This window comes from Astatotilapia calliptera, chromosome 10, assembly GCF_964374335.1.
Source record: "Astatotilapia calliptera chromosome 10, fAstCal68.1, whole genome shotgun sequence".
Taxonomy (NCBI): Eukaryota; Metazoa; Chordata; class Actinopteri; order Cichliformes; family Cichlidae; genus Astatotilapia; species Astatotilapia calliptera.
The window spans coordinates 8,929,166-8,957,164 of NC_137431.1; the positions used below are offsets into that span (position 1 = coordinate 8,929,166).

Here is a 27,999-nt window from a genome sequence, read left to right on the forward strand (position 1 = left end):
CCTATCCGCCTGTCTGGAAGTGTAATTGTGTTTTCCGACTGCACCTAAACGCAGCATCCATGGCAAACAAATTACTCAAAGTGTCCGGCGAGCCCTTTAAGAACCTTCTGGGTGTGGAAAAGGGGAGTTTTTTGTGTTTCTGTTGCCAGCTGGGTACGCTCCATTGCGCTTTGTCATTGACTTTTACTAAGGATATTGGACTCGGATATGTTTATAATATCGCTTGAAGTAGAAAATATACTCACTAAGAACATATACTCACTACATTGAGGGGTTGGTAAGAGCGGGTTGTAATTTTAGCGATGGAAAGCTTATTTAAGAAAGAACAGTGAGGCGTCATTTAAGTGTGGATTTTGGAATGGGACGCGGTCAGAGGGATCGTAGCTGCTCTTTTAATTACGACACGGTAAGGAGCAAAAAAGTGGTCAGGGCACCAGGATACAATTAAACCGAAGCATTAGCAGCGCGGACGAATAAAAGAGGGAAGTGAGCCTAGGCTGCGGGAATACACTGTTTCGATCAGTTTATTTGTAACCATCCGTTGCCGCAGGCTCCCACGGACACGATGGTTTCCGAACCTCGGAGCGGAATGTGTGGAGTAGCCTCAAGTGAACAGAAATGAGCGGTGCGTGCCACGGACGAGCGTAGGCAGCGCCTCTGTGGAAAGCGGACTCAGTGTTTCTATTGTGTTATAAAGTCGAGCGGTGCACAAGATGGTTCATCCTCCGCTGGAGTTCAGCGACTGCTATCTGGACAGTCCGGATTTCAGAGAGACTCTCAAGTGCTACGAGCTGGAGCTGGAGAGGACAAACAAATTCCTCAAAGAAGTGATCAAAGACGGGAATAGTGTGATCACTGCAATCAAGGGTGAGCATGCTTAGTTAGATTGCTCTTTTTTGCGATTTGCATGTAGATTTAGGGCTCTGATGCCAATGGATCAGCATCCCCTCCGTTATTTTACGTAGGCCTGCAGGATAAAGTGTGTATTTATGTGGGAGAGGAGTATTCAGGGAGTTGTTATTGCTCTCCAGGGAAAAGCCATAAAAAAGGAGAAAGAGCTTTGAACTGAGAGGCCACAGAGCTGCAGATGTGCAGGATGACCAGCACTATTGTTCCCGAACAGCTGTCTCCTTTTTGGAGGGCTTGCATCAGTCCGTGCATCGCCTCTCCACTTCTCTGTGCGCTCATGTTTAGGTGGGACCATTCCCACTGATAGAATAGGTCAGAGCCAGGGACGCCACGCAGACGCAGAACTGTACATGCGTATATTTGGGTCAGCGTGGCACCCACTGGGGGTGATATTGTTTGTTTTGTTTGACTCACCAAGATACTGCTGTGGAAATCCTGAATGGCAAAGCTGTTCACCTCGAAAACAGAAACTGTCATTGTAGGTACTGTAGTGGTGTTGGGGGGCGGTGAGGGTCCAATAGTAAATCCAGATAATAGTCAGAGGTCACGAGTTGCTGGGACAAAGTCCATGGAAAGCAACACCCCCCCCCCCCCCCCCCCAAACATTTTTCAATGTTCATGTCATCCTGCTCATCAGAATGCTCATGTCCTTTAATGCTTTTTCAGCCTCAGCACTGATTGTCATCAAATAAGATTTCTTTAGAGCTAAAACACAAGAAGAAAGGGGGTTGGGTGCACAATTGGCTGATGGAAAGAACATTAAACGATTGTTCCACTGAAAAAAGTATGAGGCTAGATACAACTAGCCAAGTTCTCTGGACTAAATAGTCTACAGCAGTGATGTGAAGGGCTCTGTTTTGTTTTGATAGTAAAAGCCAGGCATGACGGGGATAATGTATTGCATTATCAACCACATACTGGCTGCTACACCGCTGCTGAATCCTGCCAAGGATGTCTTTCATACTTTCCGGTTTCCTATCAGGGGAAACATGAAACACCAACTTCTATTAATCTTGGCCTGTTCTTAGATTCATGAGAACTGGACTGAATTTAAAAGCAGTGTATGTAACTTGTCATTAATTACAGATCACGCTTCGTGTTTTTATTTTCTCTCTTTTTCAGGATACTCTTTGGCAGTGCAGAAGTTTTCCCAGACTCTCAGTGTGTTCCAGTTCGACTTCATCGGCGACTCACTAACGGATGACGAGATTAACATTGGTAAGAGTGATAAAGGCGCACTGCCTTGGATTGTGCTTGAGTTTTTAAGCAGTCAGAGTAAATACGTGGCCAGAAATATTCCAATTTATTGTAGTTTTTCTACATTTGTGTTTCCCCGCTTGAACGCGGTGGAAAGCACAGCACTTTTGGCTGTCGGCTGATAATGCCTCAGAATTTAGATAAGAGGAAACATAAGGCTTTGTGTGCTCCACTATAACCTGCCTCGGAGCTCGATGGAAAACGTGCATAAAGATAGGTGGAAATTCTATGAGCATAAATCATAAAGTGAGTTTTGTAAAGTTCTGAGCAAGTGTTATCTGCTGCTTTCCTAATATGTCCTCTGACTCAGCCAGTTTCGATAACACCATGCAAAAGTTATCCTCTTTTGGTGCTTTCCTCCCCAGCGCAGTCGTTCCAGGAGTTTGCTGGACTTCTGCAGGAAGTGGAGCACGACAGGATGATGCTGGTGGGTTATCAACTTCCTCCATGCTGACTGTGCATGCTGCTTGAAGTCTTGCTGGATATCGGACACCGCATTAATTTATCCTGCGCAAAAAGTGATACTGCTTTAAAGGAAACCACTAATGCATTCTGTTTCTTTTTTTTTGCTGTGATGCCATCTTTAATGTGTTCATTTTGTCACACAAGACATGTCAGTTGTGTAAAGGTGTGGCTGCATGCAAGCACTGTGAAGTGTAATGCTGGTAATCATTTTGGTATCACTTCCCCTCTTGGGTTTCTTCTTCTCTTTTTGTTTATGGTTACATATTGGCCTGCTGTTGGTAGAAATTTTGATGCAAGTTTTGTCACCTCAGTTTTTGCTGATTCACACACTTTATTATTCTCCGAGTAATTAAGGCAGGCAGGTTATTATAATGGGAGAAGCAGTTCCTGTTTGACTGGATTCTCCAGATAGAGATGTAAATCTAAAACCGGAGGTCATCTTGCTAATTGAACTTGCAGCAGGTGCTCAGAACTGTGATGTTTGTTGTTTTGTTTTGTTTTGAAAAGTGTATAGATTTTTAAAAAAATTCAAAACTCTTTACATTATCTTGGAAAGTGAATCTACAAACACAGTATGTTTAGGAGCCGTCAGTAACGGTTTGTTTTTTTCCTGTCCAGGTTCAGAATGCATCAGATCTACTCATCAAGCCCTTGGAGAAGTTCAGAAAGGAGCAAATAGGAGTAACAAAAGTAAGTTCTTTGTTTACCCTGCCTTGTAAGTGACATCACGGCTCATTCCTGTAAATGGCACTGGAAGCACTCGATCTACTTCAGTAGCTTCAAAATGTGCTTCTCTGCATGGACAGTCAGGTCATTAAAGTATATATAACCCCCCTCTCCTTGCCACAAAGACCAGACAGGATGTCATAAGGTACTTCCCCGTATTTGTGTATAAACTATTTTTGAAGCACAATAACCTGTCTCCTTTGTTAAAAACAGGATATTGCAGGTGTTTTTAGTGCGTGCACTCTGTAGTTGAGAGCAGCTCAACAAATTTCTTTATTTCGTTCTAAGGTGATATCATTAAAGTTAGGATTTTATATTGTGATTATTCAAAATGACGTTTGAAAGTCTCATATTTAAAATATTCTCATCAAGCATCTGTTGATTCTGATTATTAAATGTAGCAAAGCCCTGCCCTAATAGATGTACCGCTTAATAAAATCAGGGTACATATTCTTAAGGTATACAAACAGACAAAACGGTCAAAAATTATATTAATTTATCTACAGTCAGTACTGAGAAAAACTAAGCCCACCTTTACAGTTTCCATAAGAATTATGAATGAGTAACATCCAGGTGCTGCTAATCAAACTGAGCATCGGTTTGGCACTTTGCTGCTCTACAGAAAACATGGAAAAACTAAAAAAATAAATAAATTAGGAACTACATGTTAGTCTCTACATGTCTCAGTTAGCATGTTAAATGTTAAAGTTCTTGGCAGCACAATTGCAAAAATACTGAATAAATATTTCTTGTTTGGAAGGCTTGTCAGGAGAAAGTCTCTTCTTTCTAAAAAGAACATGGTAGCACAGCGTAGGTTTGCAAAGTTGCATCTGGAGAAACCAAAAGACTTCCATAGCAATGTCCTTTGGACAGACAAGACCAAAGGGGTGTATCTTCACTTTGTAAGAGTGGAGATTTGAGCTTGTTGTGTAGCCACTGGACCTGGGAACTTTTCACTTATTGACTCAACTATGAACTTCTCTATATATCAAAGTATTCTAGAGTCAAATTGTCAGCCGTCAATCCAGTAGCTAAAACTTAGGCCAAATTGTAACATACAACAAGAGAAAGGGCTAGAGCACAGCAGCAAATCCACAAAGAAAAGAATCGAGGTGTAGCAGCGGCTGAGAGCTGTACGTAAATAAATGCCTACATGCCTCAGTGAACCGAAGCAATGTTGTAAAAAAGGGTGGGCCAAAATTCCTCCACTATGACATGAGAGACTGATAAAGCAATACAGGGAACAATTAGTTATAGCTATTAATGTTAAAGCGACTCTATCACAGGGTATGTCATACAAATTTGCATCTACTAACGTTACAATATAGCTATTGAATCTGGTCTTTGATATTTTACAGGGTTTACATTTTCAAGTTTTCACGTTTCTGTCTGTATTTGTACTCATTGTACTTTTTTATTGTCTAGTCATTTATCATTTAGTGAGCACTTACAAGAAAGCTGTAAGCTTTACCATTTTTGATTACTTTTAGCTCGCTACTTTAGCAAATGTTGGTTAAGTTATATTTTTTGAGCTTCATGAACTTGAACTTTTAAGGATTTATTCCTACTACTGTACCAAAACCGTTGCATAATGTTTATTTTATCATTTGTATATTATCAGTTTAGCTAGTGTTTTTTTGTATTTTGCTACTTTTAGCTATCTTTTTAATATTCTCAGCTCGCTTGCTAACTTTTCATGTAAATACAGTGAAAAAACATTTATTTTTAGATGTTACAGCTGACAGTTGACACGTACTGGCATTTTAATATTGAGATATAATCTATAGGTTTTAGCATTAGCCTGAGCCTGACTGATAGCAGATGGCTATTAGCAGCAGATTCAAGATGGTGTGTTATCAGCTATATGTATTTTCAAATTTATAAGCCACAATTCTACAACAAAAAGAAAGAAACATGCAAACAGGTGATTTGTAAAAGTTCTCTGTTACATAATTTGACTTGCAGAGGTGACTTTGGAACTGTGAATGCAATGCAAAAGGCAGTACTGAACTGCACACTGGAGTTTGGTGGTCTCTAATAATAAATAATCTTTTTCTACAATCTGTTTTGCAGGAAAAGAAAAAGAAGTTTGATAAAGAGAGTGAAAAATATTACTCCCAATTAGACAAACACTTGAATCTCTCTGCCAAGAAGAGAGAGACTCAGCTTCAAGAGGTTAGTTGAAGTACAACAAATACTTTGCATCACTTGGGTAGGGAAATATATAGGTGAGAACCATTTTAAAAAAGATTATATTTTTGTTGAATTTTCAATAGGCTGATGAACTCCTAGATAAAGAGCGTGCAAACTTCTATGAATCTTCAGTCGAGTACGTATACCAGATACACCAGGTTCAGGACAGGAAGAAGTTTGACGTGGTGGAGCCGGTGAGTGCGGTTTTTGTGCTTCCACGCACATAACAAAACATTGAGGAAATATTCCTGGTGTCATTCATGCATTGTTTGCTTTGACTCTTGTTGTATGTAATGCACACACTCGTTGGACAGGTGCTGGCGTTTCTTCACAGCATTTTAACACTTAACAACCTGACAGTGGAGATGACTCAGGACTTCATGCCTTACAAGCAGGAACTGCAGCTAAGCTTGCAGAACGTAAGCACTGTTACCGACAATGCCATCAGCAAAATTCACTTTCCTTAAATCATATACATTGTTTTAAGTACTTTCCGGTTTTGCCTGCAGACAAGAAACAACTATGAAAGCACTTGTGAGGAGTTGGAGGAGCTAATGAAAAGGATGAAACGGCCTTCCCAGATCTATAAAATGCACAATTTTCCAATGAGGGGTTATTTGTATTGTCAGGAGAAGCGTAAGTGGGTTGCTATATGTTTATGTGGAATCTAGTTGTTTCTGTAGGCTCTTTTTAAAAAACAAAAACAAAAAAAACTGCTTTGTATTCCTCCAGGGGCTCTGGGTATGACATGGGTCAAATATTATTGTAAGTATCAGAAAGAGGGGAGAGTGCTAGTCATGGTACCTTGTGAACAGAAGACTACAACTAAACAGGTGCTGACCCACCTTCAGTAAACACCAAATTTCCTCAGAAGACTTTCTCTTATATTGTTGTCTCCATTATGTTTACTGATTACTTTCCAACTCTCTGTCCTCACCTGAAGGGCCCCATACAGCTCACACTGAAATCCTGCATCCGCCGGAAGACAGAATCCATAGATAAGCGCTTTTGCTTTGACGTGGAAACCATCGAGAGGTTAGTGCAAACAAGCTGAGAAACTGTGAGACAAAAGCCTTATGGGATAAACAGATTCAGGCAGCGAGGTGAACAGGTGGTTTACAAGGACATGGTGTGAAGGCTTAATGGAGTGTAGCCCAAACAATCCCTAAGCAAAGAGCTGGAAACAGATGGCAAACTTTCCGAGGACAGAACACAACAGGCTCATATTTATATAAGCAGGCCAGTCAGGACAACATGCATTTTAATAGCCTCATAAGCCACAGAGATTTCTGTCACACAACAGGTTTGTGTCGTGAAATCGGTAAAAATATTTGGGTTTTTCTTTTTTTTAAAAAAGGTTTAAAAGCAGCTTGAATTATACATCGCTCTGAATCCTGATTGTTAACTGAATATAACCAGGAGTTGGCTGTTTGAGCAACTCAAGGTGGCAGTGCTGTCTAATGTAGGAGCTAATGCTGTGAGTTCAGGCAAAGAAAAGCCTGCACAAATGGGCCTGAAAGGCAACTGGCTCTAACCTTTGACCTTAGTGGAAGTGAATTAAAAGTCAAGATTGTTACAGGTCTCTCATATCCTTTGACAATTTAGTACCTGCTTGTTTATTTGTTAAAATTACAAATTGCCGTTTGATTAGCTGGTCTGGATTTAGGGACGGCTCTGTTTCAGGTATTAGAGGTTATCCACAAGATTCCTGGTTTGATGCCGGTCCTATGAGGTGCATTACAAAGTATACATGGGCAAGATGCTGAATCCGAAATAGACCCTGATGCACAAACTGTGTGTGTGTGAGAGAAAATTTTATGCGTAGACTAAACTAGTTCTCTGCAGCCTTATTTAAATCATAGCATTTTGTTAACATTCTGGATTCACTGTAAAGTAAAACCACGATACCAAGGCAATAAATCATCTCCCCTTACGCACTGGTGAGAAAAATTCAAATATTTGGCACAACCGTGTGCCTGTTATGCTTTTGGTTTCACGCACTTCTGATTTCTGTTACATTTGTTTGTTTGTTTTAGAAAAGTCAGCATTTGGCTCACTCGTGTTGATGTTTCTACGGAAGAGCAGAGCTTTGATCTCAGTTTAGACGTATTCTTCCAAACTTTCTAACACAAATTATTCTGTCATCGGGAAAACACCTGCAAGCCTCATCTAACGCCTCACCTTTGGCTCAATTGGTTCCTGTCAGAGGAGCCGCCAGAGCCCCCCACCTGCACTCAAAAGTCCAGCACAAGAGCAAAATATTGTGTGCCGTGATGTTTAACCTACTCAGGAGAGTTGGTTGTAGGTTATTAATTGCTGTCTTATATTAATCTTTGCATCATATAATTAGACCCACGAGTAACTCTCCACAGTGCTCCTAGCCTCAAGTAATAGCACTCAGTAACAGAGTGAGTGTGCTGCCTGTGCACCCGGGTTAGCACTGTTTAAAAATTCACATTTTGCATGAAATTATGGTCCATTATAAATTCCAGCAGTGGAATAAACTGCAGTGTCAATGGGTGAATGTGGCTTGTAGTTTAAAAGTGCTTTGAGTGGTCAATAAGACTAAAAAGTACCTTATTAATGCTAACCTGAATACAGATTACTGACCTACGAGAAAAAATCGGAAAACTGGTCAAAATCAACAATGAGTCTTTGCTTCTAAAAGTTAAATTTCCTTTTTATCCACTCAGCTGTGAAAATATATAAGAAGTTATACTGTCATGTTTACATGCTAATGATTATTATTATTATTATTATTATTATTATTATTATTATTATTATTATTGTTGTTACTGTATTGATGCATTAATTTTAAATTTTAAATTCTAAGTAGTAGGTAATAAAGGGATTGTTTCAAAACTGCCTTGCACAGCCTCGTGTTGAATAATGATCATTAAAATGGATTTTGAATTTTGGAAGAGTTTTTTGGGTTTGCTTGATTAGCATAATTGGCAGAACAAGCTTTTAAACTCATTGCACAGTTGTTTTGGTTAACAATTGATTCAGTAGCCTACAAGCTGTAAATTCTGGCACTGGATTTTGTTACTTCTGCAGAGGACAGATTGCAGCAGTGGGTTTTCATCATTTCTTTATGCTTGTCTTATTTATCTCAATTTGTTCCCATCGCTGCCACATGCGATTTAATCAGCTACTTTAAAGACACTTTGTCTCTCCTCAATTGCTAAGAGAATGTGTATGATGTGTACGAGTGTTTCAACCCCCCCCCCAAAACAAGAGCTGGATATTGAAACAGTACACCCTTTTAACTGAAGGATTAAATTGCAACCTTTGCCTTTTTAATGTCATTTGTTTCTGTTTCCATAGAAACACGCCAGTCACTTTCCAAGCTCTTTCGGAGGGAGACAGGAAGTTGTGGATGGAGGCCATGGATGGAAAAGAGCCTGTGAGTTTGTTTCTCATTTCATTTAGGATTATTCTGTGAAAACAGCTTAACGGCCAAAAAGATTAGCAGAGCAATTTTGTCCCTTCAGCGAGGCTACTGCGCTGGAGCCGTTTCCCTCCATGTGCAGTCTAACACGGGGCTTGTTTTTTATTTTTTGTGTTAAATTAATCCTCTTGGATGGTTGCTAAACACACATTGCCTGATGTTAACTGCATGTTTGGATTTGGATTGCACGGAAAACAAAAAAAAAGTTTTATCTTTGCATCATCAAACAGAGAAAACAATCTGGAACTGTGTGTTATTTTAAATGCTTTATGTAAAAAAAAAAAAAAAAAAAAAAAAAAAAGCTGCCCTTTCATAATTGTTGTTTTTTTGTGTTTTGTGGTTTTTTTTTTTTTTTTTTTCCCTTTTTTCCAATTTAACTTGCATGGCTGCTCAAATTTGACATTTGTTAAGCAGCGCAGGAAAAAAGGCAGCGGGTAGCTCATTATAATTTTTCTATTACATATGTGAGAGCTATGGTGTGAAGCTTGACTTTCACATGAACACACACACCTACGTACAGCTAAATGATGGCACCTGGTTAGTTAAGAGCCCTTTGCTGAATTTGTGCTGAATTGTTTTTCTTGCTTTCTGATTCTTGAAATCACATTTGGGTGTTAATGAAGCCCCGCCTCTAAAACAAAACAAACAAACAACCCCCCCCCCCCCCCCCCAAAAAAAAGCTGCCGACTTGTTACTCCACCATCTCTCTTCACTCTCTTGTTCAAAGTAACAAAAGTGCCTTTACTAGCAAAATTCCAGTGTTAATTCCTCTTTATGTTTGTAGATGTTATCATTTTTTGCTTTCAGTATTGCCCGCTCTCTGCAGTTCTCACATCACATCTCTTGCCCGCATGTTTTAATGCATTGGTGTTGTGTGAGACACAATGCAACAGTCATTGCCAGGGGATATGAAAATAACAGAACATGCTTTTTAGTACCCTTTTTTTCTGCAGAGTTCCCCCTTTTCTTCTTTATATATTATGAAAGTTGCACAAGAGCTTTTCTGCCCAAAATAAGCTGGAATTGTGAATTTCCAGTGGACTGCAGACTATCTGGCCTTTAGACTTCTGAATACATGAAATTGTCTGAGTTGTAGCACTGCTTTTTTCCATTATTTTTTTCGTTCACTTTATGCAATCCACACAGTGCGGAATGCATTTGCTTTGTTTTCACATGTGCACTCACTGGTCACTTTTTGGGTACGCCTGTTCAACTCCTTACTATTGAAAATATCTCTTTAGGACTGTGAAGACATAGTCAATCTGCTAATGTTCAAACGTAACATCAGAATGAGGAAGAATCAGTGATTTGAGTGACTAAATATTGCTGATTGTTGGTGCCATAGAAGGCCAAAAGCAACTAAGAGAACCAATCATTATGTCAAGCTACACAGAACATCTCTGAAGGCAAAACAAATCAAACTTTGAAGCATCTGGGGTACAGCAGCTGAAGACCACACCAGGTGTGACCTCTGTCAGCTAAGAACAGGATACTGAGGCTACAATACAAATGGACAGTATAAGTCTTTAGTGTAAATGACATGTAAGCATGTATCTGTCCTTCCTTGTATCAACAGTTTAGGCTGCTGGTGGTGTAATGATACGGAGGATATCTTCTTGGCATACTTTGAGCCCTGTTTTACCAGCTGAGCATTGCTGATCGGACATGATCAGAAGATGGGTACAATGTGGTCAAAGATGAATGGACATATTCATCTTTGACCACATTGTACCCATCTTCTGATTACTGCGTCCAGCAGGATAAAAATCCATGTGACACAGCTCAGATTATCTCGCACTGGTTTCTTCACCGCGACAGTGAGTTCCCTGTCCTCCCCAGTCACCAGATGTGTCACGGTGTGTCTCCTGCCACCCTCAGACACTGTGCAAACGAGCTGGCCCCAGTGTTTTCTGGCATCTTCAACTCCTCACTGCAGGCATGTCATGTGCCTGCCTGCTTCAAGTCCTCTACCATAATCCCTGTCCCCAAGAAACCTAGGACCACTGGACTAAATGACTACAGACCCGTGGCTCTGACATCTGTGGTCATGAAGTCATTTGAGCGCCTAGTTCTCTCCCATCTCAAGACCCTCACGGCCCCCCTCCTGGACCCCCTGCAGTTTGCATATAGAGCCAACAGGTCTGTAGACGACGCCATCAACATGGCCCTACACTTCATCCTGCAGCATCTGGACTCCCCAGGAACCTACGCCAGGATCCTGTTTGTGGACTTCAGCTCTGCCTTCAACACCATCCTTCCAGACCATCTCCGAGACAAGCTTTCCCAGATGAATGTGCCTGATCCCATCTGCCGGTGGATCACTGACTTCCTGACGGACAGGAAGCAGCACGTGAGGCTGGGAAAGAATGTCTCGGACTCCCGGACCATCAGCACCGGCTCCCCTCAGGGCTGTGTTCTTTCTCCTCTGCTCTTCTCCCTGTACACCAACTGCTGCACCTCCACCCACCAGTCTGTCAAGCTAATCAAGTTCGCAGATGACACCACCGTCATTGGGCTCATCTCGGACGGGGACGAGTCTGCCTACAGGAGAGAGGTTGAACGTCTGGTGTCTTGGTGCAGCCACAACAACCTGGTGCTGAATGCCCAGAAGACAGTGGAGATTATTGTGGACTTCAGGAAGCACACAGCCCCACTCCCCCCCATCATCCTGACTGACACCCCCATCACCTCTGTGGACTCATTCCGCTTCCTGGGTACCACCATCACCCAGGACCTGAAGTGGGAGCCCACCATCACCTCCGTCATCAAGAAAGCCCAGCAGAGGATGTACTTCCTGAGGCAGCTGAAGAAATTCAACCTGCCAACACGGACGATGATGCAATTCTACACTGCAATCATCGAGTCCATCCTCACCTCCTCCATCACCGTGTGGTACGCTGGAGCCACTATCAGGGACAAACAGAGACTGCAGCGTGTTGTGCGCTCTGCTGAGAAGGTGATTGGCTGCAGACTCCCATCTCTGCAGGACCTGTATACCTCCAGGACACTGCGGCGTGCAGCCCGGATCTCAGCTGACCCTTCTCACCCTGGACACAGTCTGTTTGACCTGCTCCCCTCAGGCAGGAGGCTCCGGTCCATTCGCACCAGAACCTCTCGCCACAAGAACAGTTTCTTCCCCTCTGCTGTTGGACACATGAACAATAACCACATGATTGTCCCCGCCACTAACATATGACCCTACGCTGTGTCACTGCATCATTTCATGTTTGGCACTGATCACCACCTGCACTCATGTATATATCTTTCTACGTAGCACTCATAATTCTTATTCTCATGTATATATCTCATGTATATCTCATGCACACATCTTTCTTTCTACATAGCACTTTAATTCTTATTGTCTGCACTGAAGCACCGCAGCAATTTCCTAATGTTGTAAACCTCAACATCTGGCAATAAACCCATTCTGATTCTGATTCTGATTCAGATCTCAATCCAATAGAGGAGTTGGGGTGGAGTTTTCCATCATGGATGTGACTGCTACCATGCAATCTTCCTTTTTCAGCTGCTCCCTTTAGGGGTTGGATCATCTGCATCCAAGATTTTATGCCGAATGCCCTCACTGACACCAACCTCCCCACCTGACTGGGCTTGGGACAGGCACTGTCATGGTGTGTCGTGGTTGGGTTGATGCTGTAATGGTAATATGGACCAAAACTTCTTAGGAAGCATTCCAGCTTCCAGCATTGTGTTGAATCTTTGCTATGAAGAATTAAGGCAGCTCTGATGGCAAAAACCGGTTTATCCTGGTACTAGCAATATGTACCTAATAAAGTGGCCAGTGAGTGTGGATCTTTCTGTACTTCCTCTACTCTTCTTAGTGCACTTCTTTACTTTGATTAACTTCCACGGGTGGAAGTTGGAGTTGCAGAAGTTGACACGATTGAGCCCATATATCACAATATAATATGACACTTAGATCCCTTGAAGCCCTTGTTTTGTTTGATTTCCATGAAATCAAACAAAAGAGCTCTAAGATGCCATCATTCATGAGGCGTCCAATTTTTAAAGAAAGCAATAGAGTTTTGTTGTTTTGGGTTTTTTTGTCCACACCATCTGTCCACTAAGATTCCTGAAATTTGGCTTTGTAGCTTTTGCCATCTTTCTGACAGTTAGACAAACAGCACTGCAAACCTACCTCTGACCCAGCTTTCACTTTGGCAGAGGAATAAGAGAAAAATGTCTGCATGCACTTCTCCAAAGTTTCCTAAGCAACTAGAAATGTTGGCAAGTTTCATGCTAGCCACTGAAATTAAAGTAAGCATCTAAACGTTGTAGGAAAAAGTCCATTTTTATTGTTGGCTAATGTTCTTCTCTAGCATTAGGTTTTCTATCACATCTAGAATTTGTAAGTAATGAACAAAAAAAAAAAAGCCTTGCATAAACTTGTATGGATAAACAGTCATAGATGAACTCTAGGTGTGACTGTTATATTTTACACTTCAGCTGTCTGTGGCTACAAATACTCGCCCTGCATAAGTGTCTCTGAACAAAGCTGTACCATGTCTCTGCTGGTTTGGAGCTGGCCAGGACCTCTGACTTTCATTAAAGGGGAGGGCAGTGAGCTATTTCACGGCGAGGATCACACACAAAAAAAGTGCTCAAAGTAGAAGTGCGTCCTTTTTCTTTTTTTGTCATTACTGTAGTTATCATGCACTTTCAATCTGCTCATGAGGTAAACTCAAACCAGAACTCAAAAATCATGCTAATATTCTTGTCAACTCCTCTGAAATCCTTCACTGTGCCTTTCAAGTGTTTGTTTCCTCTCATTTTTAAGGATTTATTTTTCATTAGTTCCACTGTGTGTTTGATTTTTTTTTTTCCTGCACAATCCTCACTTTTTTTTTTTTTTTACTGCATCTTTTTTTTATTTCAGATTTATCATTCACCAATTCACAAGCAAGCTGAAAGTAAGTCACTCATCAGTTTCTTCAATGTCTAAAGCTGTAATATTATTTTATGTGGACAGATGCTATACTGTCCTACTTTCCATCTCATGCCATTGAATGCATCCATTTAGCAGTGACAAGTATGTGCTTGATAATCGTGGCTTTTTCGTAAATGTAAATTGTTATTTTTTGTTTCCACAGTGGAACTGAATGAAACTGGATTCAAGTTTGTGCGAAAGTGCATCAATTACATTGAAACAAAAGGTAAACGCTTCTGTTAAAGGATCGTTCTTGCTTTTTTTTGCCTTTTTAATTTTTCTTCTTTCCCTTAAGGGGGCGTAGTTGAGTCACGTGTGACACATTGACACTACTCCGCTGGCTACTCTCTGTGAGACATGCCCTTCTTTATAATAAGAGTTGTCTGAAATGTAGTATTTTTCACATTATAAAGGATTTTAATCATCACGTTGCTCTCTCTCTCTTGCTTGTTATGTGAGGGTCTATTAAATTCAGAGGTTTTTACCTTTTCTTCACATCTTCCCTTCATGCTCATTGTTGCTAAAACTCACACCCTAATGATTAAAACCTACAGTCACAGTATTTTTCTCCAGTGTCATGATTCATCTTACTGGAATGAAGCTAAGCTCTAAAAACATTAACACGTCTATGTTTTAAACCGAATACACTAGTGAAAGAAAGTGTTTTTGTTTTTTTGTATCTGTAATCAAAATCAGGGAACATCAGGAACATTCAAGGGAATCATGTGGGCATTTCCACAGCTCTCTATTTGTCCACGCACTTTTTTTTTTCTTTTGTTTTTAACCTTCCCCATGTCTTCTTCCTAGGAGCCACACAGGAAGGAGTGTACAGGACGGTTGGCAGCAACATCCAAGTGCAGAAGCTTTTAAACGCCTTCTTCGGTAAGCTTGTGAAAATTTGCTACATCTGTCCTTTTACAATGTTTCACTCTGTTAGACTTATTAACACGGCACAACAGGTTCTGCAAGTTTCAATCGGGCATGACAGGGAAACATCTGCTGACTCACTGTCTTGCTTCTGGAAGGCTCAACCTTAAAATTGCTTTAAGCTATATCCATGGTAGCCAGTAGCTGATCATTTTAGCCATGTTAGTTTTATTTAAAACAGATCCATTCCATATTTGTAATGCTGACAGTTAGCATCACTTAAATGGACCATAATTTACAGAATTAACTTCAAACTAGCCACTGAAGCCATAAACTCAGTGTTTTGAAGTGAGAGAGCAAGGGATCTTAAGGGGTCATTTACTAGTATGTCTGCCACTGGGATATGTTTTTGCAGCCACAGGCTGTACATAAAAGATGGATTTGTTTCCTTTTTTTAAAATGTCCAGCAGGGGGCGACCAATGTGGTTGCCAAAGTGCTTGCGGTTCTGCAATAGACCATATCTATTGGTCTAGGCCATATCCTCCTGACAACTGAGGAAAAAAAGAATCTTTAAATGTAACTTTTTTGTGATTTCCTGCCCCAAAAAACACATGAGATATCAATGGAAAGCCAAGGATGTCCTCTGTTTAGTACACCGGCACTTGGTAAGGTAGCTCAAATAAGTAAAAAACAAAAAAAGAAATGGCTATTATAGAGGACATAAAGAATAAGCTGGTTCTCAGAAGATTTCAGATAGAACGTAAAGTTAATTTTGTAAATTATGATGCCTTTTAGAGTCAGACATAAAGATAAAACAGGATGTGCTTAATGACTTGTCAATCACAAGTCGCGGGCTGTCTCTCTTTCAGCAAGATGGTGACAATGAAAACGGTCAGCTCCAGGCTTCACTACAGGATGCCACAAACCAGTTGGTGAAATCACAGTGGCTACATCCATCAGTTATGACACTTCAAGCTGGGGGCAACCACGTTAGTTTAAGGCACCTTGGCCAGGGCTTTCTTTTCAGACTCAGAAACTATGCCTTCATTAGGGTAGAACATTTCAGGTTCAATACCTGAAATAATAATGTGTTTCATAGTAGTGGTGTGAACTTTCTCTGTTTACTCTAGGCTTTCTGCTCCATTTTCCTGTGTGTGCTCAAACAGAAAATAGATCAAACCAGACTTCATTTAAACATCAGTGCATTCAGATCTGATGGATCCCCGCAGCCACATGACAGAGATGTGGAAATTACTTTCGATTTTTTGGTCAGATTAAAATGAAATTAACTTTAGGGATTTAATATTCTTGGTGATAAACAACCTACAAATAATTCAAATAAAAAAAATTGAATTGAATTATTATAAATACAGGTGCTTTATATTTTAAGGTTAAAAACCCTACAAGACTCCAGCATTGTGACAATCCCCTGCAAGCAAGTGCTTGGCAACGGTGGGAAGAAGGAAGAACTCCCTTTTTAACAGGAAGAAACTGCCGACAGAACCGAGCTCAGGGAGGGGTGGCCATCTGCTGCCACTGAATAATTTTCAAATCTCTGTTCTTTTAGTTGCAATCGAGCAGTGCAGAATAGACTTGGCAGCAGGTTAGGATCACGCATGAAAACATTTATATATTTTCTGCATTAGTAGCTGAATGCTAAACGAAGTCGGCACATTTTGCACTGCTGCAACTGTAGTTGACAATTTGGTGAAAAAAAAAAAAAAAGAAAGCATCTTTTCCAGCCAATTTGAAACCATAACCTGCCCTGGATCAGGTCAGGACAAGTTGCTATAGTAACTGACCAGGTAAAGCGAGAGCCACCTTCGTGATACTTAAAACTCTGACTTTGAGCTCACCAGACCTCACTAACACATTAATGTTGCTTGTAGTAAACCCCTCTGCTCCTGATGACAGTGGGTCCTTTGAGGTTGCTGTAGAGCTGGCGTTCTCCCCCAGCTGTGTGGGGAGATGTGTGTAAACATAACTGTGAAGGAATGCTGCTGTTGCTCTTTTTTGTCAGATGTCCTCAAGATGCTTATCTGTTATACAATGTGGTCCACACATGTCACATCTAGTTAATGTCTTTGAGTAATTAAGGTAGCATGAGCCTTTTTCCTGCTCTTTCATAGACTCTGCAAACCCAGGAGATGTGGATCTCCACAGCAGCGACTGGGATGTTAAAACAGTCACAAGTGCTTTGAAGTTTTATCTCAGGTATGTGTGTGTGTTTACATATGACATTATATTATATTATTTCATTATTATTATTATTATTATTATTATTATTATTATTATTATTATTATTATTATTAAATGCCTTTTAATTGGTCCAGGGTCAGATTTGTTTATATTCTTACATGCACTTTTGCAAAATATATAATCACAGGATTGTAAAATCCCCAAAGTATTTTTCCAGCATTGATTGTATAATATTTACAGATGTGGATCTGCACATCTGAAACACATTTTTATTACCACATTAACAAATGTGGGCTTGACAGAAGATGCACTCGCTTTCTCTCGCTCTCTGTCTCATTACTTTCTAGTGTAACTCTATACTGAGGGAATGCTGCTTTTTGGCTTTGTCGTGTTTTTAATGTGGTGAGTTATATTGCACTTGTGTGTTCTTATTTATTTGCAGGAGTTTGTCTGAACCTCTAACGACCTACAGTCTGCACAGAGACCTCATGTGTGCTGCAAGTAAGACGTGTTTTGGAAGTGATCCATTGCTAAGACCGGGGAGGTTATGTTCTAATGTGTGCCTCCTCTCTAAAATCTTTCCTTGAATCTAGACTTACCAAAGGCTTGTGTTATGTATATTAACATGGTCCAATCCAGTTGGTTTTCTGTTTAACTATGCCAGGGAAATGGAAAGTTAAAGAGTGACATGTGCTTTTTGCACTTGTACTTCTTTAAGTACAAGTGCAACACTATACAACTCTGGACACTAAAGGAAATCTGAGACTCCTATTTGTTTTTATCTGTCACACAGCAATACTGTAAAAACCAAGAAGACGATGACTTTAATAGCATCAGCCTCATTCTGTCAGGATGTTGCATTAAGGCAGCTGGTGGCCTCAGGTTCCTGGAAATGCCATTCATTATAGGAAATGGGGGGCTTCTCGTTATATGGCCTGACATTCTGGAGACACTCTTTTATTAGTTTCACGACGGTGCAGAAAGGCTGTTGCCCAGTCCATGCTCTCTCAGAAAGTGATGCTGTTTTTGGTTGTGATTAACACAGAACGATTGATTTTATTGAGATGACATAAAAGGAAAAGGAAAATGAAATGATCATGATTTCTATAACTTCTTGTCTGTGTGACAGAGTCAGATAATCTGGACATTCGACTGAGTGAAATCCATTCACTTACCTACAAGCTGCCAGAGAAGAATCGGGAAATGCTGGAGATGCTTATAAAGCACTTGGTGAAGTAAGTGCGAGCTTACTCGAATGCGACTTGCACTGCAGCTCTTCCTGTCGTTCTAGAAGGAGCTCTGTTCGTGTGCCACTGGCTGTTTTGAGTTAGTGTTTTACTCAACCCAGCCTTCCATTTGTTGACAGCGTGTGCAGCCACAGCGACGAAAACTTGATGACTTCTTCAAATATGGCGGTTATCTTTGGGCCTACGCTAATGAGAGCAAAGGAGGAAACTGTGGCGGCCATGTTGGATATCAAGTTCCAAAATATCGTGGTTGAGATTCTGATAGAGCACTGCAAAAAGGTACGGCTGAAGTGATGTCGTTCACCCAGAGAGTTGTGAGACCATTAAAATTCATAGGTATATTAAGCTATTACTGTTGGTGCTTTGCTTAACGTAAAGTAAGAAAAAGGGGGAAAATTGAAAACGTGGCTCAGTCCAAAGGTAATAAAATCTACCTACCAGCACTTTTAAAGCCAACTAATCAACATGTTGCCTCCTTTGTTTTGGAGTGTAAAACACAGCTGAGGATTTCTTTCCAAGCTCTTCTTTTTTTTGTCTTGGCAAGGCTGCTGAAGGCTTTGGAGTTTCCTGTACATAACTGCCAGTAAAACAGCAAATTGCTGTTTTTATGGTTTGGGTTTTATATGAGTTGACTAAAAAAGTCCTCAGGACTGAGCCAGGCTATCTGACTGTCCTGCTGGTTGCTCTACATCTATGCTTTTAAAGCGACTTTGCGTAGAACAAGCAGCTTTGTGTTTGTCACCGCTCTAGTCATTAAGTTACTACTTTGGTATTTGTGCTTTTTTTTTTCTCTCTTTGTTGTTCTATGTTAATGTCATTCGTAAGAAAAAAAAATACTTTTCTAGTTTATTTTTTTCTTTTTCATGTAAAGACTTTTTACTTCTTTCAGCTGAGACTCTGTGGAGCTGAAAAAGTAGCCAGTGAACTAAAGTGTTACTGTGACTTTTTTTCTTTTTCTTTTTTCAATATGGTTGCAGATCTTCAGTCATATGCCAGAGGACAGCACTGCCCCACCTGTCCCTCCCCCGCGGATCAACCCGAGAAAACGGCAACCCATCACAATCTCCAAGCGACCGGCTCGTGTTTATCAAGCTCTTAGTCACGAGCTTTACCAGCACACTGAGAGTAATTATCAGCCTCTCTTGGCCTGATTGTCACCATCATCCTCATCATTATCCCATGCTGTCTTTGCTGAGCATACAGTAGATTTTTAAAAAAATGTTGTTTTAAAATATATTAATTAATTCATTTTATTCTTTAAAAAGACTCGTACCACAGCGTACCTGCAGGGTCATTTCTTGACATTTTCGAAATAGGATTTATTTGTGTGTGTGTGTGTGTGTGTGTGTGTGTGTGTGTGTGTGTGTGTGTGTGTGTGTGTGTGTGTGTGTGTGTGTGTGTGTGTGTGTGTGTGTGTGTGTGTGTGTGTGTGTGTGTGGCAAAGCAGTTATTACATACTTCAAAACTTGGAATTTGTTTGTTAAATTAAATTCTATTCTGTTTCTCTTCTATTATGATTCTCTATCTGTATCATCTTCAAATGTTGTTAGAAAATAATTTGGTGCTTCCTTTTTTAAAAAATAATTAATTTTGAGCACAAATAAATGTATCTACAATTTGATCTCACGTTAATCTTTTTTTTTTTTTTGTCAATTACTCAGGCTAAATCATTCAATTTACTGCTTTATTGAATCTGTTGCTAAGTGAAGTGGCTGTAACTCTTGTCTTTTCATAGACAGTGCGAGAGAAAGTTTGGGTGCATGCAGCTTGCTATGTTTGCATTGTGTGCGTTATGTGGCCAAATAACACGGTTATATGGTTAATCCAGAGCTCGAATGATCAGTTTCTGTGCATTGTAATTATTCTAATAATAGTACAAGTTTACCAGATTAACGTCACAGAGTAAAATATTTCCATATAACTTCATGCTTTTAATTTACAGCAACCAAACTGTTAATGTTGCTTCTTTGTAACAGATGGTCAGAGTGACAATTCCAACGTGGATGATGAAAACCCAGTGAGCCCCACTCCCATACAGCGTCAAAGGAGACAAGTATTAGTACCCAGAGCAGCTATCCGTCAAGACAGGCAACCAGAATCTGATGCTTCTTCAGCAGGGAATGGGGAGCCTGGGATCTACGTGAGCAGGGTGCCATCCTTTCAGGGCAAAAAAACACCTGCAAAAGGAGCAACCACCAAAGAAGGTGATTTAATGGAAAATTCCCTATCTCATACATGCTCGTCAGCAATGAAAAAAGGCCTCTTAGAGGACAGAGGGATACACAGAGTATGAAAAGCAAAGTGGTAGTTTATTATGGCCAAGATCTGGGTAGTCGAGTCTGGAAGAAAATGTTCAACATTCTCAGGCAATGCATGTGGCTACATGTAGCATTTAAAAATCATTAATCTTTCCCATTGACTTGCTCTTTTATCATTAACATGTTTCTTTTACTTTTATACTAATAGTAACAATCATGCCTATTGTGTTGGTTTACGACTTTGTGTGTTTCAGCTTGTACAACGGCTGTAACTTTGATGCCGCTGTGTCTGTCAATTTATTATTTAATTATACACTGCTATAACCTTGGGAAGTAAACAAGTTTAAACTGAGCTTTTTATTTGTTTAAAAAGAACTCTATGGCAAGAAGCAATCATAGTAGAAGATCTCCAGAGTTAATTTATGAAGCAGAGTGTTATGCAAGCATTTAGAGTGAATGAAGCAATGAAGCATGGCAGTCGCTTGGTTGCAGATTTTAAGCTTTTTCTCATTTGTTAACTGTCCATCATATGAATTGAAGAAGTATTGATTTTAGTTACCAGTGGCCTAAGATGGCCCATTTATAGTATTTATGCACTCATAAAAGCCTTATTTGATTAAAAAAAAAATCTATTTAAGCAAATGTTGATTACACTATTTTTCTACAGCCTGTGGTGTTTAAAATATCAGTATTACATGACATCATTTCATGCTTTCACTTGTAATGTCAAGTGTATTGTCTTTACTGAATATATCAGGAGTTTATCTCAGATAAATAACTGCACAAATGCACTTTATGTGAACTAGTCCAACCCACAATCTCCTGAAATCTCCTGAAAAAAGGGTTATTTTTTTCAGGAGATTCTGATGGTCTGACCAGAACAAGGTCCACGGAGAAACAGCAGATTTGTAGACCCCCAGTTAGGCCTCCTGAGCCACCGTCCAGGTTCCCCGCTCCACAAAAGCTTCCAACTGCAGCCAGCAGTGAGGGCACAACCACATCCTAGTAAGTACTCTTCATACATGCAAAAGTCTTACAACACATGCTTATATATTTAACTGCAGTGTGTGCAAAATTATTGAGCTTAAATTGTGGTTGACATGAAAATTCCAGTAACTCAGCAGTGCACAATGCCATGTTAATTAAACCACAAAATAATAGTTATTATGACACTAATGCTGAGAGACAGGCCACAAGTTGGAATAAAAACAATGAAACCACAAATCTGTTCTGTCATCGCTGCAGACTACTGATAGTGATGTCATCATGATGTCTCTTTAAGATACCTTGCACAGCACATAAGTCTTCAGTTAATGCCATAGAGCTATACAGCTGATTGAATTAACTTTAGGAACTGTAATGAAGCGTATTGTGATTTTTTTTTTTTTTTTTTTTTTTTTTTTCCTCCTCTCCACCTCTGGAGGTGGAAAGAGAACAAAGACAGAAATAAAAGGATAGTTATGAACTAGGCTCCATTCATCAGGTGAAAGGAACATGACTGCAGCTCAGCAATGTTTCTAAATAAGCAACTGTTTGCTTCAAAAAAATTGCCACATTACTAAATAAAGATAGTATCTGTTGCTGCCTCCAAAATAAGATTTGTCAGATTTAAGTTGTTTTTCTTGTTAGAGTATAATAATACAGAGCATGTTGGCTCTGCTTAAAATAAATGACCACAGCTGCAACAGCAATGACTGATGGCAGTTTTAAATCTTAAATGCATCATATTGTCTGTGTACAATGTCAACATCTCTACTATTTTTTTCCCCAGCGTTGCATCTAAAACAAAGTTTTTTGAAAACGCCTCCAGGCAAGTCGGCAGGTATGTAAATGCTTTCTTATCAGGTATGCATGCATGTATATATTTTTACATGACAGCTGATGTTCATTTAAAAAAGCTTAGCAGAAGGTGAGACTGATTTAACAAATTCATGTGTACAACTCATTGTCTGTAAAGCTGTGTACATGTTGTTTTTTTCCTGTAAAATTAAAGACAGTCAGTCAGATCATAAATAGCAATCTTACTCCTAAGACAATGCCATGATTTTCTGAACTACTGTTGGACAGCTGGACACAGACAGCTTGCAGCTAAATACAATCAATGCTCTAGAAGGCTCTCAAAAACCCACTCAGCATTGCAAAATCTTAATTACATTTTTGAATAAATACTAAATATGATTTCCTAAACTCTGAAATGAGATTAAATTTTGTACTGCAAGCTGTAGAAGAATAGTACCCTGTATTGTTAAATGTGACACATTTAAGCAATGTTAATTAAAATGGATTGCCCTTTATTAAAAATAAATTATGTGCTTTTAGGTGTTGTTTGCAAATGCAGAAGAAGAGCTAGGGTTTAAAAATATGAATAGCTTGCATATAGTAAAACCTTGATTTGACAGTTACAAAACCATGATATAGATATTGGTAAGTTTTGAGTTGGAAAGGTTTGGACACAGTTATTTTGAGGGCTGATCTAAGTAATTGCATACGTCTCTGTAATGGTTTCCCTATTAATATACAAAATAAACACAACATGATTTACTATTGTTTGCAATAGGCAAGGTAACACGTGAAAAGCAGCCGAAGGTTCAAAGTTTTAATTTTTTACATTAATGTGCAAAAAAACAGTTTCATTATTCTTTTTTTTTTCTATGAATCCTTAACTTGAAGATCTTTTGTTTTGATACAAACAGATATGTTGGTAGCGTAGTGGTTAACACGTTGGCTTAGTAAGCGAAAGGTCACTGGCTTCAATTTCAGCTGGAAACACAAATCAGGAAGGGCATCCAGCATCTATTCTGTGTCCTTGCTCTCATCTCTTTACCCTGACCCACACACAATGGCTGCCACTCCCTGAGCCTGGTTCTCCTAGAGGTTCCTTCCTGTTAAAAGGGAGTTTTTCATTCCTGCTGTCACCAAGGGCTTGCTTTATAGTGCTGATTGTTGGGGCTTTCTCTCTACTATTGTAGGGTCTTTACCTTACAGTATAAAGTACCTTGAGGCGACAGTTGTTGTACCTCGGTGTTATATAAATAAAATGTAATTAATTAATACATTAAAATGTTGACATTGAAAATGTGCTAGAATAGTGTTCCTCCTATTCAGGTGTCACTGAATGTAATTTGGGATTACTGTTGCCCAAAGCTGGCTCTGTGTGAGAGTCTTTTCTTTGACTTTTATAAATACCTAAAGCATCATGCAACATACAGAAGTAATTTGGTGAAGCATTACTATGTGGATCAGTTGGGATCTGATGCTTGGCTATGTTTTGTGTACTTGTAAACAACCGCAACATTTAATAAAGGACACTTTGAATATGTCAAATTTATGCATGTGTGTTCGTAAGTGTCTGCATTGTTAGTCGGATAAACTTTCCACTCCTACTTTTTTTTCCCCCGGTTGCGATATCACTCTGATTTTTCCAACTTGGTAAATCTGTCACTTTGTGTGTCAGGTGTTCTACTTTTTGGATAATTATTTATAAATTCAAGTTTACTTGGTTTGCTCTCATTTGGAGCTTGCAGACTGTGTGTTACGAGTGTGTGAGAGAGAGTGTGTGAGAAATAAAACAGCCTCACACACACTCGTGGAGAGATGGAAAACCTGTTCCTATGGGCTCTCTTAGGCTGCCCCCTTTCACAGTCCCTTTTGTGAGGTGGAAAAAGACACACATGTTCTTTGATTTGCAAGTTAAGGTCCTTGCCGTTCACCCTGTAGCTGCTATAAATAAACAGTGTCCAAATGGGAAGAACTAGTGGGAGTGTTATCAAAGAAAGATTATATCCTCATTGTTCTTTAGAGCGTTCCCTTTGAAATTGATGTTCAGTTTATATAAACACGACAAAAAGGGAGGCTAAGCAGCTCGTAAACATTCAGTTTTTGAAGATGATGTCTTGGCTTTGTCAGGACATCTTTTGGGGTGTTCCAGCTATGCAGTGGCTAGTACCCAGTTGGTGCTGGCTGTCTGATCCCACAGAAAGTACTGGAGCATAAACATAGCGTTTCCTGTATATGTGGCTGTGTAGAGTAGTTAGAGCAATTTTGAAATAATGAAAGGACCTAATTAACTGAGCTAGACTGTGGTGCAACCTAGGATAAGGTGGATAATGGAGGAGGTGGATAATGTTTACCATATGACATGGATGAATGTTCCTGGTCATTTACCCGATTAGCAGGTGTCAGTGGGAGGCAGTATAGGAAGAATTCAAACCAGAGGAGAAACTGTTTTTTTCTCATGCCAGGAAGCCTTGGATCCTGACATGTATGCTGAAGTTAAATTTAACACTTCACTTTTTCACACCTTCCTAAAATTGTTGGGGACAGCAGACACCCGTTCATGGCAGAGGTATGCCCTGATTGCAGACATCTCTATGAGCATGATGAAGCGAGACTGGTTTGAAAAACATATCAAGAGCTCAAATTGTTATTTGGCTTCTGAACTGCCCAGATTTCAGTCAGATCTAATATCTGTGGAATGTGCTGGGGAAAGAAAACAGCACACAACTTGCAGAACATGGATATGTGCTACTAATGTCTTAGCACCTAGTGTAAGAAATGTTTTGTAAAAACAGTAAACATTCTGTTACAGATTATTGTTTAATAGAATTACATTCACAACAAGTTGTGAAAAGCTGGTGAAATAGTGTTTTAAACCATCTATGTGTTTGTAATGTTTTTGTTTTTGGTGTTTTGTTTTTTTCTCTTCTATCTTAGTCCAGCGGGTTCACCATCAACATCGGCAGTAACGACGGTAAAAAAAGAGGTAACATTAAATAGATGTATTCAGTATTTGTAATGCTCTTCAGTCTTTCTCAAAGTAGTAAACTGACATACTGATGCTTGTGGGGGATTCACCTGCCTTCACATTGTAACACACTGGGTACCACTTCAATGCTATGTTAACATTTTAAGTTTCTATGTAGTAAGGTGTAGTCTGTCAGCTCCGGAGAAGAAGAGAAGCTTTCATATTGAATACGTTTTAATGTGTGTTCAGTGTCATTTAATGTACATTTAAATGCGAAATATTATTACTTTTTTCCCGCTTTTTCCCAAGTTTCTTCAACTCCTTGTGTTAAAATATAATTAGAAAAAGTTCCTGACCAGGCGTTAGTATGTTAAAGCTAAGTGTATTATAATGTGTATTTTGAATTTATAGTGTGTTCGTTGTGATTGTCCACATGCTCACTTACACTCTCACCCATTACAGATTGGCAGCAAATCACGATGCTCTCAGTTGATGGATGTACAGTGCTGTGAAAAAGTATTTCCATCTTAAGTCTCCCAATACAAGCACATAACCTTAGCTACGGAGGCTGCTGTAGGACAAACACCTTTATCAGAATTTAAGACTGTACTCTGTAACTGCTCCAGACCACCAACATATTTCTACTACTATTTCTGTATAAAAAAACTTTTTTGCACACACTCAATTTGAACATATTTGAATAATATGAAGTATAATATGAAATATTTAAATAATATCAACACTTTATGTACTTCAGAGTTTTAATTTTTACCCTGGATCAAATATAAAAACTGGCCACCGTTCATCTTCGGTGAGTGCAGGTTGTCAGCCTACTGTTTATCTCAGATGTCAACATGTGTCCATTTCTGTTTATTTTGGAGGAGAAAATTCCCAAAGTATGAGTTGATGAGTGAAAACTGTCCACTGACAGTTGTTGCTAAGGATATCATGAACTTTTCTCTCAGTAAGCATTGCTGTTTTTTGCCACTGTTAGCCAGCGTTTGAAGTATATCTAACACGTGTTTTTTTTTTTTTTTTTTTGTTGTTTTTTTTTTTTTTAAAAACCACTTTAGCCTAACATTAGCTGGCATAACCAGCTGTTGTTGTTTAGCCGGCTCAGCTGTCTGGAGATGGGACGGTTGCATGTCTAATCTGCTGACAATTTCAGGAATGAATAAATATATTTATGCACTGTTTTTGTACGTTAGAGCCCTGACTGCAGTTCAGAGGCTTGAGGTGAGGAGCAAGAGCAGTGGTGTTTGAGGAGAAGGAAATGATTATAAAATGATGATGAAAATATATCCCCATTACACAAACATATACATTATACATGACCGTATGATCATTTAGCATATGTACAAATGTTAACATTATAGCTTGAGCTAGTTATGATCTATCCTATGGTCTGTCCCAGCCCTACACTGTATATTTTTAATGGATTCATTCACTGTTTATGAGGACACATTCCCTCAATAAATGCAATAATAATATTAAAATTTAGTTGACTATCTGAAACGTGTAACTGTGGCAAATATGCAAAAAAAAGTACATACAGCTTCTGTACATCACTTCCTGGTGTAGTATGACGTTTGTGTAGTATGCTGTGCAGTGGATGAAGTTTACATTTAAGATTTCAAACAGCAACACCAAACGACTGGTGACTAAAATGTTCTTACATTCTTTCCATATTTGAAAGAGGCTATCTGTGTTCCTTTTTCTAGGAATTTAAGTGAGGAAGATGTGGCTGACATCATGTGACCTTTGGGAGCACATCGAGCTGGAGGGAGTCACCACTAATGAACTTAAATCAATCCAGTTTGTGTAAAAATAGACTGAGGAAATAGCTCTTAATTGAATTACTTGGTGTAAGGATCTTGTTGTGAAGCGAAGCCGTAGCAGACTGACTTTTTAAGGAGTTCGCAAAGTTACTGGTTCTGTGTTCAGTTAGCATTCCAAAGTTAGGCTGGAGTAAAAATAATTTACCTTTGTTTATTTTGTTAAATAAAATCTCTCTTGTCCTTTTACAGTGTTTAATAGTTTGATTTGGTCATGACACCAACTGTGTTTGTCGGGGTAAACTGCAGTGCTGGTTATAACTTGTTGCTAACACAAATCTCCCAAAGAAAACTAATTCATTTAAAACTGCCTAAATTAGTTTAATCATTGTACATTAGTAAATGTGAATTTTTACTCTCGCTAGATTTTGAATAGGATTATGAAGTGGCCCGCGTATTATACTTGCAACAAGAAAAACTACAGTGTGTCGTGTAAGTTCTTTTGCTGATGAGCCAGCTAAAACATTGACACTGATCAGAAAAATACTATTTTTTTTTTAATTTATTTTTTTTTTTTGTCAATCTGGACAAAAGGTAAGCAAACACTTTGGTTAACCTATTCAAAGTCACTTTTATGAGGCATTACAGAGAAGTACTTATGCCGTCACCTCCGATCTTGTCAGTGTAGTTTGAATTCACACTGAATGTAGTGGTAGCGTTAACGCAGCTCAAACATAAAACAAACTTGACTGTTAGAGTATGTGAAAATAACACTCCAGTGTTTTTGCTTCCATTTCTGTGTTCTTAAAATTGTTATGTAAATTTTACACTTGTGTGTTATGTGTTTGTTGATATCGTTGTTTTAATTTTACATTTTTTTTAATCCAGCTTTTAAAATTCAGGTTGATTTCTGGTTTAAAAAAAAGGAAAAATAAACTGAAGGACTTCTAAACCAGACT

The 27,999-nt window shown here is 39.3% G+C and overlaps 1 protein-coding gene across 2 annotated transcripts; it reads left to right on the forward strand.

Moving 5' to 3' along the window:
- The first annotated feature begins 121 nt into the window (after positions 1–121).
- ophn1 (oligophrenin 1) lies at positions 122–27,997 on the forward strand. Of its 2 annotated transcripts, none has more exons than XM_026181824.2 (24): positions 122–867; positions 2,032–2,127; positions 2,532–2,593; positions 3,250–3,321; positions 5,431–5,532; positions 5,634–5,744; positions 5,865–5,969; positions 6,060–6,186; positions 6,283–6,383; positions 6,494–6,585; positions 8,878–8,956; positions 13,899–13,932; positions 14,113–14,175; positions 14,757–14,831; positions 16,947–17,031; positions 17,459–17,517; positions 18,146–18,251; positions 18,383–18,542; positions 19,241–19,388; positions 20,240–20,467; positions 21,379–21,526; positions 22,293–22,343; positions 25,235–25,283; positions 26,987–27,997. In XM_026181824.2, exons 1-24 carry the CDS (start codon positions 714–716, stop codon positions 26,996–26,998), a joined length of 2,319 nt encoding a protein of 772 aa, XP_026037609.1. In that variant the 5' UTR covers positions 122–713; the 3' UTR covers positions 26,999–27,997. The 2 variants fall into 2 exon arrangements, with proteins under 2 accessions (XP_026037609.1, XP_026037610.1); XM_026181825.2 differs by having other exon boundaries at positions 2,537–2,593.
- Positions 27,998–27,999: the final 2 nt, after the last annotated feature.

What these genes read in the sequence shown, in the direction of transcription:
- ophn1 (XM_026181824.2), top strand. Translation starts at nt 714, where the DNA reads ATGGTTCATCCTCCGCTGGAGTTCAGCGACTGCTATCTGGACAGTCCG. An exon ending in GAGAGACTCAGCTTCAAGAG is followed by an intron (nt 5,533 to 5,633) that starts GTTAGTTGAAGT and finishes AATTTTCAATAG; the next exon opens with GCTGATGAACTCCTAGATAA. An exon ending in GACGTGGAAACCATCGAGAG is followed by an intron (nt 6,586 to 8,877) that starts GTTAGTGCAAAC and finishes CTGTTTCCATAG; the next exon opens with AAACACGCCAGTCACTTTCC.